General features: G+C 35.2%; 2 protein-coding genes across 4 annotated transcripts; both read right to left on the minus strand.

Moving 5' to 3' along the window:
• Positions 1–378: 378 nt before the first annotated feature.
• Positions 379–3,942, minus strand: LOC113769975 (BUD13 homolog). Of its 3 annotated transcripts, none has more exons than XR_003468366.1 (5): positions 3,859–3,942; positions 2,950–3,150; positions 1,414–2,859; positions 1,021–1,261; positions 379–457 (listed from the first exon to the last, which is right to left on the minus strand). XR_003468366.1 is itself a non-coding variant. In XM_027314319.1 (4 exons), the coding sequence occupies exons 2-4, from the start codon at positions 3,140–3,142 to the stop codon at positions 1,176–1,178; spliced, it is 1,725 nt and encodes a 574-aa protein (XP_027170120.1). In that variant the 5' UTR covers positions 3,143–3,150; positions 3,859–3,942; the 3' UTR covers positions 639–1,175. The 3 variants fall into 3 exon arrangements, 1 of the variants encoding a protein (XP_027170120.1); XR_003468367.1 differs by having other exon boundaries at positions 439–460; XM_027314319.1 differs by lacking the exon at positions 379–457 and having other exon boundaries at positions 639–1,261.
• Positions 3,943–5,673: 1,731 nt separating this feature from the next.
• Positions 5,674–6,501, minus strand: LOC113771392 (germin-like protein subfamily 1 member 14). Its single transcript, XM_027315975.1, has 2 exons — positions 6,381–6,501; positions 5,674–6,245 (listed from the first exon to the last, which is right to left on the minus strand). Exons 1-2 carry the CDS (start codon positions 6,499–6,501, stop codon positions 5,674–5,676), a joined length of 693 nt encoding a protein of 230 aa, XP_027171776.1.
• Positions 6,502–17,198: the final 10,697 nt, after the last annotated feature.

Here is a 17,198-nt window from a genome sequence, read left to right on the forward strand (position 1 = left end):
CCAATGATAACACGGAGTGAACTTCACCTAAACGTCATTAAGATGCAGTTTTCAGTTAATCAAATGCTGCAACTTGATGAGAATTGATCATTGCACTGAGAAAACTCGTTTATTATCATGCTATACCCTGAGAGTTGCTTAAACCAAAAAAAAAGAAAAAGAAAAAGAAAACGTGGAGTATTGGCCAAAAAAAAAAAAGGTAAAATACACAATATTTCATGCAAGATCCTTCAGGCTTGCACTAGCTTTTCCATTCTATGGTGAGCTTGAACCCTGTGAAACAGCTCAAAGCACTAGGTTTCAACATCCAAGTAAACTCTCATCCAATTCATAAGTTTCGATCATCTTTTTGCTTCCACTGTCTTGAAATTCACTAAACTCTGACTGTGTGTCCTAACACCTAATCAATACCACTGGCATTAGCTCCTTATCTAAGTAGCTGCATGTTTTGAATTCCCTGCTTCATGTCACAAAGACATAAATTCGGGCACAAAGACATTCCCTTGGCTGCAGCAGATGAAAGACTTCCGAAATAAACACGAACTGATCAAAATGCAACAAAGTATTCCATTTTTCTCAAAAGGGTGAAGACAGAATTTGAGAAGTATTCCATTTTTCTCAAAAGGGTGAAGACAGAATTCACAAGTAAAGATCTCATGGACTGTGCAGTCAACTACAAATCAGGTTCAAAATGCAATACTGGACAATACAAATGTCCTCGAATTAAATCCACATGAAGCAAAATGGTCTCATAGATTTACACTTTCAAAAATCCATCTATCTGGGGACCAGCAAACCAACTAACTTCATCTAGGTAAGACGTACTATTTGCCAAGAACCATTGAACGTAGAGAGATACTTTTCAGCTTGTAGGCAAATTATAATTTTTTTTTTTTTTGGCCAGATGCTCCACATCAATAAGCTAGTAAAAATTCAAAATCTGAAAAAAAGAAACAGCAAAAATTCCAAACGGGCAACTGCTTCCAAGCATTCCTTTCAATTTCTTCGAATGAAATATACCTCTATCTCACATCTAGGATAAACTTGTTGGAGAAAAGAAGAAACCAACTTTTTCCTGTGTTGATTTACCATCCAATGCTCCTGGTAAATCCCTTATCCGCATCTGTTCTACAGTTTCAACCATCAGTATCACATGATGCTGATATTATTAGTCCTCACATATCAGACACAGACCACAAGTAGGCCTCCCTCTCTGTAGCTTGTTTCTCATTCATTCTCTTAAACATTTGCTTCTCAAAACCTAATAGATGCATAAGATCAAACAGATAATTAGTAGCAACAGTGATAACGTAAATGAGTTTGGACAAAAGCATCTTCATGGGGCCAATGTGCGAAACAACAGAAACCACATTACTGGTTATATCACTCTATAAAAGGTGGAAGTAAACTTACCACTGCTGCGATCAACGCCATCCCAGTGTCTCCCTGGTTTAATACCATAACGGTTTGGTGCAGCATCTAATCCTCTTCTTAGCCAGCTGTGACTGGGGATTTCCTGAGGAATGATGAAACCTGATTCTTTCATCTTCTCATCATCACCTAAATCTTCCATAACTGGCCCAAACTGCTTTTTCTTGACCAAGTGTGCCATAGGATCACCCCATCTGACTCTTTCCTTGAGCATTCTGTCAAGTTCAGGGTCATCTCTTCTTCTTGCAAATGGTTTGTCTTTCTCGCTCTCTAATTCCTGCAGTCTTGCTTCAGCTTCTCGTTTCTGTGCCAATCCTTTACCCCATTCCAATTTGACTTCCTTGGGCTTCTCTTCCTTCTTTTGCGATTTTAAGAACTCATCTTTTGACATTCTCTTACCTGTTACTTTATCACGATAGACAGGTTCAGCACCACGACCACTTATAGAAGGATCCATTTCTTTAAACCTCAACATATCTTCTTTCTTCTTTCTAGCGATTTCTTCTTTGAGGTCTTGCCCAGTAACTAGACCAGTTTTCACCTGCTGCTTTGAAGTTGGAGATTTCTCCTTCCTTTTTCTTGGAGGAGAAAGGTCTAAAGCAGAGGATGCTTGTACAGCATCATTCTCATTCAAGTGCTGAGTGGCCTGTCGAGCAGAGAGATCACTTGATACATATCTATCCTTCCTACCTTTCCTTGGAGGTGAAAGATCTGCCACTGGAGAGGTATGCAAATGATCTTGATGAAAGCGACGGGGAGGAGAGAGGTCAGAATCTGGATCTCCAGGGCTTGATGTTTCTTCCCTAGTCAATGGCGATGGAGACAGATGGCGTACCCTTTGCCGTCGTGGGGGTGAAAGATTCACAACTTCTCTACGAGACTCCGAAGGTCCAAACCCAGATTTTGATGATGAAGTATCATATGAAGCCTTTCTCCTACGAGGAGGAGAAATATCCCTTTCATCCTTTTCTTTTAGGTAATGTTTCTGTCTTTGCCGAGGAGGTGAGAAATCTGCACCTGTTGCTCTTGATCTCCAATCAGGTTCTGGTGAAGGTGAATCGTTTCGAGTTGTACGTGTCCGTTCTAGCAACGACTCAGCATCACCTGTGCCAGGAGGCCTTAGCATGGGTTCTGGAGAAGGTGTATCATTCCGAACTCTTCTTTTACGAGGTGGTGACAGATCAGCATCTCGTCCGCTAGATGACCTCAGATCATGTTCTGGAGATGGTGTGTCAGCCCTCCGCCTACGTGGTGGTGAGATATCCAAGACTTTGTCACTAAAGTTTGATGTTTTAGGAGCATCAGAGATTGAAACCCAACCACTTCCATCCTCAGATATGGAGCCAAAAGGACGTCTAGCTCTAAGTAGCTCCAATCTCTTCATTCGTTTGACTTCAATGTCCTCATCAACCAGGGGCTTCTCTTCATCTGCACAGAACACCTTACATTAATCACAACTTAAAAAATTGAAAAGTCTTAGAAGGTACACTGTCAAAGGGGAGAATTTTGCTAACTTACCGGCTGAATCATTCTCCTCTTCCTCTTCAATTCTCACTGGTTTTTGCCATATGGGATCTTCATCAACAACAACTACACCAGTATCAACCTGTTTAGCCTTCTTCTTCTTCTTCTTTTTCTTTTTGTCCTCTTCCTCATTCCCATCTTGATATCTTTTCAAATATTCCTTCAGCGACGAGGATGCACCAGCCATTTATTATCCTGCTTCAGAAGATTCAAAACAATAATTCATCAATCACCAATTAAAAACTAAATGTGCTAATTTCTTAATAAACTAGGTTCTCATCCATCGGCAGTTGTAACGTTGATTAGCTTTCATCCTACTGCCAAATGTAAAATCTCCAACCAATATCCCAGCTCCCAAGTGAAAGCACTACCATAAAACACTAAAAAAAAAAAAAAAAATTACCTACGCAATCTACAAAATGCTCATTTTGGATTAAGACAAGGGTAAAATACTAAATTCTTTGCAACTAGAAGTAGACAAGGATTCAACTTTTACATCAAAGACCTAGTTTCTTTCCTACCTCAAATTCACAATTGAAAACAACCCTACTGATTGATTGTATCATTGAGGTAAACCACATACAAAAGAAAGACAACATGCACTAAGCAATGTCATTTAATCAACCAAAATATCATAAAAGCATTTAAAACCATTAGCCCTAATCCACTCCTGATTAGAACGAAACCCATAGATACGAGAACTTGCCCTAATTAAAGTTCATCTCCCAACCCCTCTTCTTTCTCTCTTGTCAGGAAGAAACTAAATTAAAGTTCATCTTCCAACCCCTTTTCTTTCTCTCTTGTAAGGAAGAAACTAACGATTTCAGAAATTTACCCAATATTTTATACATTCCAGTACCCAATCACTTGATTTTTTGAATTATAGGAGGGTATAAAAAAAACCTGGAAGATACGGCAGTTGCGGCCGCGACGGCGGCGATCGAGAGTGCAGCAGCGGGACCGGCGAGTGCAGCTGGGAAAACCAAACTGTAGCAGAGATGTTTAGAAAATATTCTTCCCTCTTTTTTTTGGTGGATATATATAATATATTGGTTCCAAGAAAAACTAGTGGGCCCTCCGTTAAGACAATCGAGTTGATATTGGGCTGTTGACCCACGTCCGTATCAGATATTAATAATTCTGAATCCAAGACTGGTACTAAAGGGCTAGTGGGAAAAACAGATACTTTTAATGAACAATTGATAAAAAGTAATAAATGAAATATGGAAGTTATTAGTAATAGTTATGATTTCAAAAAATATGAGTGTGGATTTTTCTTTTTCTTGGGTTTTTGATAAATATAAGAGTTGACAGTCATCTAATTTGTCGTGAAACGGGGGTAAAAATAGACAAATTATAACGATATACTACTATCTTTTTTAACACTCTACTGCTCTATCTGTAGAGAAATATTGGAAATGCTAAAAGAGACTCATACTTAGTATATTAGAAAGGGACTCATACTAATACTAAACAGTATTGCTTTGTTTTTTTTTTTAAAAAAAATAATTGCCTAGCGAAGACTCATAATTTCCACAATAAAAAAAGAAAAGAAAAGAGGAGAGTCATAATTTCTTGTCCTCTATTATTGTGGACGAGGGATGAACTTGTTTTGTATACTAGGATTCGTATATTTCTAACTACGCTTTTTAATTAAAAAGCTATGTAAGATGTTGGAAGAAAGATATTTCAGTGAAGAAATTGAAATCCAACAACTGGCATGACAGTATCTGGAAAATTGCAAAATTTTACAACGTAGTACTTTGGTGTGATGTTAACAACCTAACATCAAGATGTTGGATTTTGCAAAGCTATGCACACAAATAGAGAGGCCATTCGAGTTGAGGTAGAGTGGTGCACTACTCGAGTCTAGATTTCGACTTGAGATAAAATAACTTAACTCGACCTCATCGATCTTTTAGAAGTTGAGTTCGAAGTTGAACTCGACTTCAATTTATCTTGCTTGAATTCGAACTCGAGTTTGAATTTAATTAAATCTAATCGAATTAAATCAAACTCAATCGAGCCTATTCGAGTGTAATCGAGTTTAATTGAGCCTATTCGAGTCTAATCAAGTTCACGCAATAAAAATTAATATTTTACTTATAATTTTAAATAAAGGATATTATTGACATTTCATGATAATAAATATAAAAAACTAAAAAATATATATTATAAAAAGCTCATTAGGCTCGCCAAGCCTTTGAGTATAAAATATTAGAGCTCGAGTTCGACTTGTGAGCTCGAAAGTGTAGCTCGACCTCGATCAAAACAAGCTCGAGTTGAGTTGTTGACTGGGTAGCTTGCGAGATTAAATCAATCTACTTGGTTCAGCATCACCCTTACACACAATTTACTAAATACTTATTACAGGATGCTATGGGGAGTCGATATTTCTTGTATCTAAGAAGGAAGGGAACAAAAAAAAATAAAAAAGGAAAAAGAGAAAAACGTGAATCATACATTGATGGACAAGTACCCCCAAAAAAAAAAGAAAAAGAAAAAGTAGTGATTCCATGAATTGCATTTTCCGGTAGCACAAAATGTGCCAATGCATTGTTCATCTTAGAATTGAAGTACTGGTACAAAAGGGTCCAAATGATGTTTGGTTTCAAGTACATTAGTAAGGAGATCAAGGTGTAAAGGACCCAATTTATTTATCCTTTAACATATTACTATCGCACCATGAATCTCCCATAATTTCAAGAATTACCCATATTATGGGTTGTAGTTGTTATCGCACCAAAATTGTGACTGAAGTTTTTTGATGACATCGTTTCCAACCTGGAATGCTTTGGTAAGAACATCAGGAGAAATTGGAGGATCTGATCCGAATACAGCATTAGCAATGGTGATGACTCCTGGATTCTGGCTGCCAAAACCAGCAAAAGCAACAGCGTCGGTCTTTCCTTGGTTGAATTGGAAATGAATGAGGCCTTGCGGGAACACAAACACGTCTCCTGGATTCAAAACCTTGGTGAAGAGCTTATTCTTCATGTTCATGCCTGGATTCGAAGTAACGAAGCCAACAAGAAGAGTGCCCTCCAAAACAAAGAGGACCTCGGTAGCACGAGGGTGGGTGTGGGGAGGGTTCAAACCATAAGGCGCAAAATCGAGGCGTGCTAAGGAAACACCTAAAGTGTTGAGTCCTGGAATTTGGTTCACATTTACTTGTGTTACATTAGACCCGAGTGGATTTGCTGTGCTTCCTGGCTTGTTAAGCCCAGGAAAGAAGAAATCTTTGGGTTTCACAAGCTTTGGATCCTTGCATATCTTTCCATTGACAAATACTGCATTAGCCAAGTTCAATGAAGTTAGTCTGCATGTGACAAAATTAACTAGTGCATTCATTTTAAGCACAACATGCAACAGTATAATACTATCAAAGAAAGTCACGATGAAAGTTTTGGAAATAACAGAGTTACCGGTGGCATTGGCATCAGGAACTGCCACACAAAAATCCTGCAATGGACTCGGATCAGATGCACAGACAATTGCGAAAACAAGTGTCAAGATGACTGCGGCTATATGGAAGCGAAAAGCCATGGTTATCAAAAAGGAATTATCCTACTATGATGAAACAATGTTTCTAATCAGATGGTGGAAGAATATGTGGGAAATATGCCTAATTTATAGCCATGTAAGGTTGAACTAGTCATTCTGTTTTCTTCTCTTGAAGGATAAAAAATGCTCCTTGAGTTCTTTGTAAATTATTTCTGCACAATTCAACTAATGAATGATTCTACAACAACTACTAGCGACTTCTCAATTATCTTTTCCTCATGCAAGTATGGAGAGACTCATTTGGCCATCTAGTTATTGTGAGGATCCAAACGCGGAATAAACAACTATTGAAATATTAAGTGCACAATAATTTAATGAGGAACAAGTCACAAGCATGAAAGATAGACGACATACAATATTTAACGTAGTTCGACTCCACCATTGAGCCTACATCCACGGAGAGAAACCTGTTCTTTATTATGAGAGGAAAACCCTATACAAGAATACAATTTGAATCCAAACCCAACCCTTGTATCATCTCTCATCTCCCAAGAACCCTCTCTCACACCCCATGCATAAGGCTACATGATGCCCCTTGTGTCTCCTTGTGTTTCTCTTTGTGTGTTATGCCAACCCACCTATTTATAGATAACATTATTGTCAAAAAACCAAATAATAATTGGAAACCAATATTATTTCTTAAACCCATATAGAGTAGGAAATAACATCTAGCTAAATAAGGCTTTACTTGACTACTATTTCAAGTAACTAAAACCAATTAGGAAACTAGTTACTTCCACACAAAATAAGAATTCTACCTAAAAGAAATTAAGCCAATTTCCTAACAAATCTCCACATTGACAAAAATTTCTTTTAGCAACCATTTGCCTTCAACTACCAAATAATATGGTACCAAACTACACACCCGAATCAATACAGTCCTGACACCAAATTGATTCAATTGGCAAATGAACATGTGTAGTTATCCCGAGTCCAACCTCCAATTGACTCGTGAGAAGGTGCCTCAATTCACCATCTTCCTTTGTAGGATTTTTTCTCACCACCACTTGCAATCTGGGATCCCCTTCTGTGAGCCCTAACCCTAACTATTGAGGCAATCAAGTGATAAAGTCACCATACTTCTTTCCATCATCAAGATTGTCTTGCCATGTGTGGTTTTCAAAACTGCACCTAAAACGAAAAACTCGTATCTGTCAGAGTTTTCTGGCGCATGGAAATTAGATTTTTTTTTATTTTTTTTAGGACACGTGCCACACCATCCAAAGAGCATAACTAAAATCTAAAATCCACCGAGATGAAGTATCAACCATTGGAGGTATGAGAAAGTCTCCACCGATTCACGTCCAAAATCAAAATTGGACTTCACCTTTTTCTTGACTCTTGAATCACCTGCCTAGATTCACCGTCAAGTATTTTTGTGCTTTTAGACTTCCCATCCTTCACCATTGATAAGTGACTAATTTACGTAATAATTGTATGATATTTTATATTATTTTTAGTCACTTTAGTTATATTATCGGTAGAATATGAATCATTTTGGCTATAATTGGTGAAAAATGCTTTTAAGTGATTAAATGAGGTTTTTATCATTTTTTACTTGGATTTTGTGTATTTTGACAGTTTTGACACATTTTCGTATTTCGGCTATAACTTGAGTTACAATGATCGGATTAAGATGATTCTTGAACCAATTTGAAGATAAGAGATAGATCTACAACTTTGGTGAAGAGATCTAAATCCAGTTTAAAGGTTTTCTAGGTCAAAATGCCGAATTACAATAGCAAATTTCTACTGGTCGAAACTGGAACAGGGCAATGAGCAGGTAAGGGTATTCCGGTCATTTCTCAGCCTACACAGATCCAAATGAGGTGATTCTTGATGCATAGGAAAGCTAACTCAAAGGGCTACAAGTTTCATGTTTTGGTAAAGAGCTAAATCAGCTTTTATCATCAAGAAAAGTTCAGTGGAAGTTGATGCAAAATCGGAGCAGAGCTGGAAATTGAACCAGAAGTGACCAAATGGTCACTGTAGCAATCCGGCCGGAATTTGGCCGGATTTGTGGCCGGATTCCTGGCCGGATTGTGGTCAGAAAAGGCTGCTCTGTATGCATAAAACTCAATTTCACCTCCACCAACTCACATTGGATGCTAGACATGTGAGAAACATTCCCAGCTGTAAAAGGGAGATGTAATCCTCATTTCTTGACCACCTTTCATCATAAAAGAGCCAAATTCATTGCAAGAGGGAGATTGGAGTTCATAGCAGGAAAATAGAGAGTGAGCTACGGGAGAAAGCTTGAAGTTGCAGAAATGTAGCTCTTTCATCTCTCTAGCGTTAGTTTAGCTTAGTATAGTGTAGTATAGTCTGTCCATTCTTGTTTATTATCTAGATTAGGATGAAGATGGGGGATGAAGAAGGCAAGGAAGAAAGCTCATGTGACAAGGGTTGTATTCCTTCCAAACTCTTTATCTTTTGTACTTGATTCCAAGTTTAGTTAATATACAAGTTCTGGATTTTGTGTTTAATATGTGTATCTAAAGTTTAAGCCTTGGGTTTGGTTGAACTTTCTATAATTGTTAGTGTTTATTATTTGGTTATTTGACTGCTATGATTTGAGCAAGTTATTTAGCACTTTGGCTTCTTAAATCATGATTAATCTGGTACCATTGATTGTGATTATCTAAGGTGTTATTTCTGCAATGAAAATTGAGACTTAACACTAGTTCAAGAAGTGCTAAACATAGGGAGTACACTCACGAAAGTAGAGGTGCACCTATGTGGTTTTTAGTGATTCATTTCATGTAATTTCACTGAAGAAATGAACTTGTAGCTAATTTCATAACCATGAGAATAGGTATGAATTAGTTATAAGTATAATTGATTCACTACGAAAGTAGGATTCAAATGCATAAGGAAATTACACCATAACTAGCCTAGATGTAGTAATTAATGATCCAAATATAGCACTTGCATGAGTAGTTAGGGATACCACAACCCAAGGAGCTTTTATTTGCTATTTTCTTGCATAATTTCAGTAGGTTTTAATTTGTTATAATTCATTGATAGTCTAAATAATAGAGAAGCTTTAGTAATACCGGTAATTGTTCACTCTTCCTTGTGGGATCGACCCGATATATACCCTAAACTACTAGTTGATCTGTATACTTGCAGTGAACGGGTGTAATTCGGTATTTTTTAGCTTGCACGTATGTAAAATACCCGTCAAGTTTTTGGCGCCGTTGCCGGGGAAGATTTGGCAATATCGGTGTGAAGAGCAACTTTATTAGTTTAGACATAATATTAGTTATATTGTGAATGTTATTTTCTGTTATTTTAGTATTTTATATGTGTATGTGTTTTATCACCTAGTCTTCTTACTAATTTTGCTCTTAAGTTGTTTAAAAGCAATTTTAGGTAATGAGGAGGGTAGGTCAATTTGGAGGACAATGCTTGAGAAGTGCAAGATTGGCAATGGATGGTTATGAAGTGCAAAGCTCCTTCAACAGAGGTAACCAAGAATTTACTGAATGTATGTCTTTTGAAGATGGTTTAAGGTGCTTAAAGGCAAAATTTGATGTAATTAAGTTACAAGTTCAAATGGACACCATGATGCATGAAATTGAGCAGAGGAGGAATGTTAATGTTTTTAATTCTTATCATGTGATTTGTGACTTGTGTGGAGGTTGTCATGCTACTAATACATGTATGCAAGCACAAAATGTGGATTATTATGATAAATTAGAGCATTACAATCCTTGTTTTGATCAATATAGTGCTAATTGGAGCAATTCTCCTGCTTATGGTTGGAATAATCAATGTACTTATAGTGATAATTCATATTTTTATGATCACCAACCTGAAAGTGTCCAATATGAATCAAAATCATCTTGGGAGTTGGCAATAGAAAGAGTAGCTAATGATTCTAAGCCATCTTGGGAGTTAGCTTTAGAAAAGCTAGCAAATGCAACTTCCGATCGTTTTGATAGGATTGAAGAAAGAATAGATGAATTAGCTTCTCACTTTGGTCGAATACATGAGCAATTGAGTGCATTGTGTGAAGTTATTTCTTCTAATAATTTGCAAAATGATTCTAGCATGAATCGTGGAAATGTTGTATGTGAAAATGGATTGCATTTGGATGAAAATGATGAATCTCAATTGTGTTTCAATGAGCAAATGTCCATTTCACATGATAATATCTTTGGAACTAACTTTGAGCCTCAAGAGCTGAGTTTTAATGACTCATTTTTCACCCCTCTTGAGGAGTGCAGCGAAAGTATAGGTTCTAAAGGTATTCCTGCCCAAGATACTCTTATGACATGTCCTTTGGTAAGTTCTCAAGTGGTGCATATTCAAGGTAATATCTATGGAACACTTGGGATAGGTAAGTCACTTTCATTTCTCACATCATTAGATCACGTGGCTTTGGCTATAAAGTCACCATTTAATGATCCACCACGACCAAAAATGGTGGATTATTCGCTAACAAAGCCTCCTTGAAAAAATGAGATGAAATAGTCAAGCTATTGACTTTAAAGAAGCGCTTATTGGGAGGCAACCCAATGTTTGTTTAAGTTTATGTTATTTTGGGGTGATTTTATGTTTACAGTATGTGTTTGAGTTATTTTGTTATTTTTCATTTGTAGGTATTGGAAATGGAAGCAAAAGTGACCAAATGAGGTGAAAAAAGCGAAATTTGATCAAGGAACTCAACCCCTCAATTTGAGTAATTGTTGTTTTTGATTTGTTAGAAGGGGTGAAAATGCATATTTTGATCATTTTACATGTGCATGCATTGAGAATTTTAGCAAACAAATGATCTATGATGCATTTCGTGTGATTGGGGTACAAATGGTAATTTTTCAAAATTGGCTTTCTGCAAAAATTTCGCAGAAGAAAATGCACTTGGGCTGAAAACGCGCCTTATAATCGCGTTTTCCATAATCGCGTTTTGAATTCTGCGCCTATACTGAAGAAAACGCGCCTCAAAACGCGACAGGAAGTCGCGTTTTCTACCAAGTCGCGTTTTCCAGCCTGATCAAAAATTGAAAACGCGCCTTCAAATACGCGACTCCAAGTCGCGTTTTATAACACAGTCGCGTTTTCGATCCTGCAAGATATGTGAAGAAACGCGACTTCACAAAACGCGGCTTGTTGGCGCGTTTTGATGAGTCGCGTTTTCGGAGCAAAAAAAAAAAAAATGCAGATTCCTTGATTCTCTTTTTCTTCTTTTCCTCATATATTTTCTTGTACCTTCAGTTGCTTATTGTGTATTTTCTATAGGTACATCACCACCACAAAGGCTTAGGAATTACGGATCGCCGTTATATGTTTATTAAGCCTTTGTTATCACTTTTGTTTCTCATTTTCCATTTTTAGGTTTATATCACTAATGGTTACCAAATGGAACTCATGAAGCAATGAAGACAAGTGAACAACGTACCTTGAAGCTTCATATTCAATCACATCATAGGGGAGTATTACTTTCTTTATCTTGATTTTCCTTTTTACACATTGAGGACAATGTGTATGTTAAGTGTGGGGGGAGAATTGAGATTATATATATTGTATGTGATTGACTTATTAGTTGCAAATGTTGGACTTGTGTTAAAATTCAAAATTTTTCCAAAATCTTGTCCAAAATTGCAAACTTGCCTCAACAATTTTTAATTTTTTTCGATTTTATCCAAGGGGTAACAAGTTCCATACCATTAGTAGTTCAAAGTCCTTCTACATTTGAGATAAATATATGTGGTTTAAGCACTTCTTTTCTCATTTAACTTGGAAATGACTATTATGTGATTATAATTTTTGCATTTGTAGGAAAGTATATCTTTTAAAGTGGAGAAAATTATGCCTATATTTTTTTTGCATATTTGATGAAATTTCTTCTCTTTATTGGATTTTATAAGTTAAGTGATAAATATGGTCAATAATTGCAATACTCTTCTCATGATTATGCTTTCGAGGGAATGTTATTATCTTTACTTAAAAAAAAAATGAAAAAAAAATGAAGAAACAAAAGAAAAAGACAAAAATAGAATAAGATTTGTTCTACTCCAATGATTCTTGTACTTAGTAACCGGGTGTCTTCATCTAAAAATGTCGACTTTCGCGTAAAACGGTACTTGAATTAAGAGTATGCAAAGCAACTTGAGTATGTGAAGTGTTGAGTAACCGGTGATCTTCATCTAAAAATGTCGATCCTCGCGTAAAAAGATACCTTCACAACTTAAGTAATATTTAGCGATATTATATAAATAAATCCCTCTTTAAAGTTAAATAAGAAGATGATCATGGGTTTAGAAAGCATATTATTGGCCATATGAGTTACTTGCGTATGAAATTGGTTAAGGATGAGAAATTGACTTGAATTTGTTATAATGGTGGTATAATTGGCTCTCCTTTACTCGATATTATGAGTACTTGAACTTAATTGAATAATTGCATAATAGTTATTTACTTTATTTTGAGGAAATGAAGTTGAAATGCTACATATGTTTATTTTCAAATTTTGGATCATTGTTGGTTTGTATTTTTATTGCTTGAGGACAAGCAATGGTTTAAGTGTGGGGGAGTTTGATAAGTGACTAATTTACGTAATAATTGTATGATATTTTATATTATTTTTAGTCACTTTAGTTATATTATCGGTAGAATATGAATCATTTTGGCTATAATTGGTGAAAAATGCTTTTAAGTGATTAAATGAGGTTTTTATCATTTTTTACTTGGATTTTGTGTATTTTGACAGTTTTGACACATTTTCGTATTTCGGCTATAACTTGAGTTACAATGATCGGATTAAGATGATTCTTGAACCAATTTGAAGATAAGAGATAGATCTACAACTTTGATGAAGAGATCTAAATCCAGTTTAAAGGTTTTCTAGGTCAAAATGCCGAATTACAATAGCAAATTTCTACTGGTCGAAACTGGAACAGGGCAATGAGCAGGTAAGGGTATTCCGGTCATTTCTCAGCCTACACAGATCCAAATGAGGTGATTCTTGATGCATTGGAAAGCTAACTCAAAGGGCTACAAGTTTCATGTTTTGGTAAAGAGCTAAATCAGCTTTTATCATCAAGAAAAGTTCAGTGGAAGTTGATGCAAAATCGGAGCAGAGCTGGAAATTGAACCAGAAGTGACCAAATGGTCACTGTAGCAATCCGGCCGGAATTTGGCCGGATTTGTGGCCGGATTCCTGGCCGGATTGTGGTCAGAAAAGGCTGCTCTGTATGCATAAAACTCAATTTCACCTCCACCAACTCACATTGGATGCTAGACATGTGAGAAACATTCCCAGCTGTAAAAGGGAGATGTAATCCTCATTTCTTGACCACCTTTCATCATAAAAGAGCCAAATTCATTGCAAGAAGAGAGATTGGAGTCCATAGCAGAAAAATAGAAGAGAGCTACGGGAGAAAGCTTGAAGCTGCAGAAATGTAGCTCTTTCATCTCCCTAGTGTTAGTTTAGCTTAGTATAGAGTAGTGTAGCTTTTCCATTCTTGTTTATTATCTAGATTAGGATGAAGATGGAGGATGAAGAAGGCAAGGAAGAAAGCTCATGTGACAAGGGTTGTATTCCTTCCAAACTCTTTATCTTTTGTATTTGATTCCAAGTTTAGTTAATATACAAGTTCTGGATTTTGTGTTCATTATGTGTTTCTAAAGTTTAAGCCTTGGGTTTGGTTGACCTTTCTATAATTGTTAGTGTTTATTATTTGGTTATTTGACTGCTGTGATTTGAGCAAGTTATTTAGCACTTTGGCTCTTTAAATCATGATTAATCTGGTACCATTGATTGTGATTATTTAAGGTGTTGTTTCTGCAATGAAAATTGAGATTTAACACTAGTTCAAGAAGTGCTAAACATAGGGAGTACACTCACGAAAGTAGAGGTGCACTTATGTGGTTTTTAGTGATTCATTTCATGTAATTTCACTGAAGAAATGAACTTGTAGCTAATTTCATAACCATGAGAATAGGTATGGATTAGTTATAAGTATAATTGATTCACTACGAAAGTAGGATTCAAATGCATAAGGAAATTACACCATAACTAGCCTAGATGTAGTAATTAATGATCCAAATATAGCACTTGCATGAGTAGTTAGGGATACCACAACCTAAGGAGCTTTTATTTGTTATTTTGTATAATTTCAGTAGGTTAAATTTGTTATAATTCATTGATAGTCTAAATAATAGAGAAGCTTTAGTAATACCGGTAATTGTTCACTCTTCCTTGTGGGATCGACCCGATATATACCCTAAACTACTAGTTGATCTGTATACTTGCAGTGAACGGGTGTAATTCGGTATTTTTTAGCTTGCACGTATGTAAAATACCCGTCAAAATGCTATAGAAATGACTCAATCTCAATTTGATGGGACTTTAATTGATGATGTAGCAAAATTCTCAACTCATAGAAATGAGCTAAAATACACTTCAATATTTAATTGTCACAAAAGAAAGCCTTCTAATGGTGCTAGTTAAAACTTGCAACAATTTCTTTATGGCTTTCATGCTAGATTTAACTATAAATAATTAGGGTTTGAACCCTATTTTATATGAATGTGAAACAAAATGAGCAAACTATTAAATTGTTCCCAATTCTCATACTCAACCTCTATATTAGCAAATATATCCACATTATGAGAATGGTTTGTTCATTCTCATGAAAGTGCTAATTCAAAACTTGCACCAAAAACAAAAGAGAATGAATTTAAAAATCAAGCTAATAAGAACCATAAAATCATTGGAATGAAACACTAAATTAACAATCAAGAACTATATCATAAAAAAGCTATGAAATTTGTACCTTGATTTTGAATCAACCTTATGTCAATTCAAATAGTAAATTCAAACTTTTCTATGGACAAAGGTTGCAAACATAAGACTAGTAATCTAGAACAATGAATTAAAAAAATAATTCGTACCTGTGATCATAGAAATATCTCTTAATTGACCCTCTAATTTACCATCTTATGTCAATTAATCTCACCAAAATAATTACCTCCCTGTGGGGCCGGATAACTATCTCAATGAATTAATTGCAACTTGATTTAGATGCCATTTTTTTTAAAAAAAAAAATTCTTTAATCACTCAGCAATACGTGAAAAAGCAATACAAAATTTCTCCAAACACCAATATACTTAAGATGCTATGGCTACTCCTAAGTTTACGGCGTTATAAGAAAAATTGTCAACAAGTCAATATGCTGACTAAAAATTCATAATTTCAATCACCAAACTGTATGTAATGAAAAACTTTTCTCATCAAATATTTGGGATACTATGGCTACTCCCAAATATATAATGTAAAAGTGAAATTTTTAGCATGGCATCTTGTTATTTGTCAATAGTCAAAAAACTTTATGTTGACTGAATTTTATTGAATTTTGCTTTCCTTTTATAATCACTTAATCATATGTGATTAAAGTTATTTACACCGTATATTTGAGATACTATAGCTACTCCCAAATATATGATGCAAGAAAACTTCTAATGAAAATTCATAGAAAATAAGTAGTCAACTTGTTGATTAGAAATCCTTGATTTTAATCACTAAACTATATGTGATCAAAATTGTAGTACACCAATGTTTGAGATACTATAGCTACTCTCAAACATAAAGTGTACTAGACTTTATAAGGATATCAAAATAGTCAAAAAAAATCTGTATTTTGACAAAAGAATTTCATAATTTCCATTTTTTATATTCATTTTTTAACCACCATCCTTTATGTGATTAAAATTCTTCATGCATCAAATAGTTGAGATGCAAGACACACTTTATAAAGGAAATTCTCTAAAATTTAAATGTAATCAACCATACTAATGTTGACATTAGTATATATGAGATAAATGAACAAAAGTGTAGTACACAAAATACTACATAATTCCAAATAACAATAGGAACGTGGAGGCAAACTCATATTGAAATCATGCCTTTAGATATTTATCTCAAAATAAGGTAGCAAAAATTCAATAAACCTGCAGATCCATTCATATAAAGTCAACCAATTATCTTGCATGGATTAATATGATATTAATCTTTTGATTGTTGAATATAACAACTCTTTATATGTTTCTCGAATTGTTATATTGTATTGATAACAACAATCAATACATATAATCCTTACAATCACAAATATGCAAGTCCAAGAAACATTCAAATTACTTGCAGTCATACCAGATTATTGGAGGAAATCTAAATGAACTGCATAACCAAATAAGATATCATACGAATGATACATATACATAGGATTAGTCAATAAATCTCAATTATTAAGAAAACGGACCATAGATCCCATGGCAAATTAAATTCGATTCATTCAAACTTGTAACGAATCTCTAAAACTTTTATCAGATTGCCAATAAACCATGAAATTATAAGCTGAACAACATGGTTAGAGGTTGGCTCTGATACCACATGTTAAAACTAACTATATACATGTGAATGTACTATGCAACGAAAATCTAAATACACCTACCTCTAACCACTGTTGTCAAACACAAGTTGATCTCTTATTGTGTCGTTGATCCTTCTTGTCTATTCCAACAAAATAAAATATGTAGAAGAAGGAAAAGTAGAAGGAGAATTTAGAATAAGAATCTTCTAATGTATGTCTAACCCAAAAGTGTACAATTGATGGAATACCACAGACTATTTATAGGCTAGGCTAGGGACCCTTACTAGCAAATACAAAAATCC

The sequence above is a fragment of the Coffea eugenioides genome, chromosome 5 (genome assembly GCF_003713205.1).
Source record: "Coffea eugenioides isolate CCC68of chromosome 5, Ceug_1.0, whole genome shotgun sequence".
Lineage (NCBI taxonomy): Eukaryota > Viridiplantae > Streptophyta > Magnoliopsida > Gentianales > Rubiaceae > Coffea > Coffea eugenioides.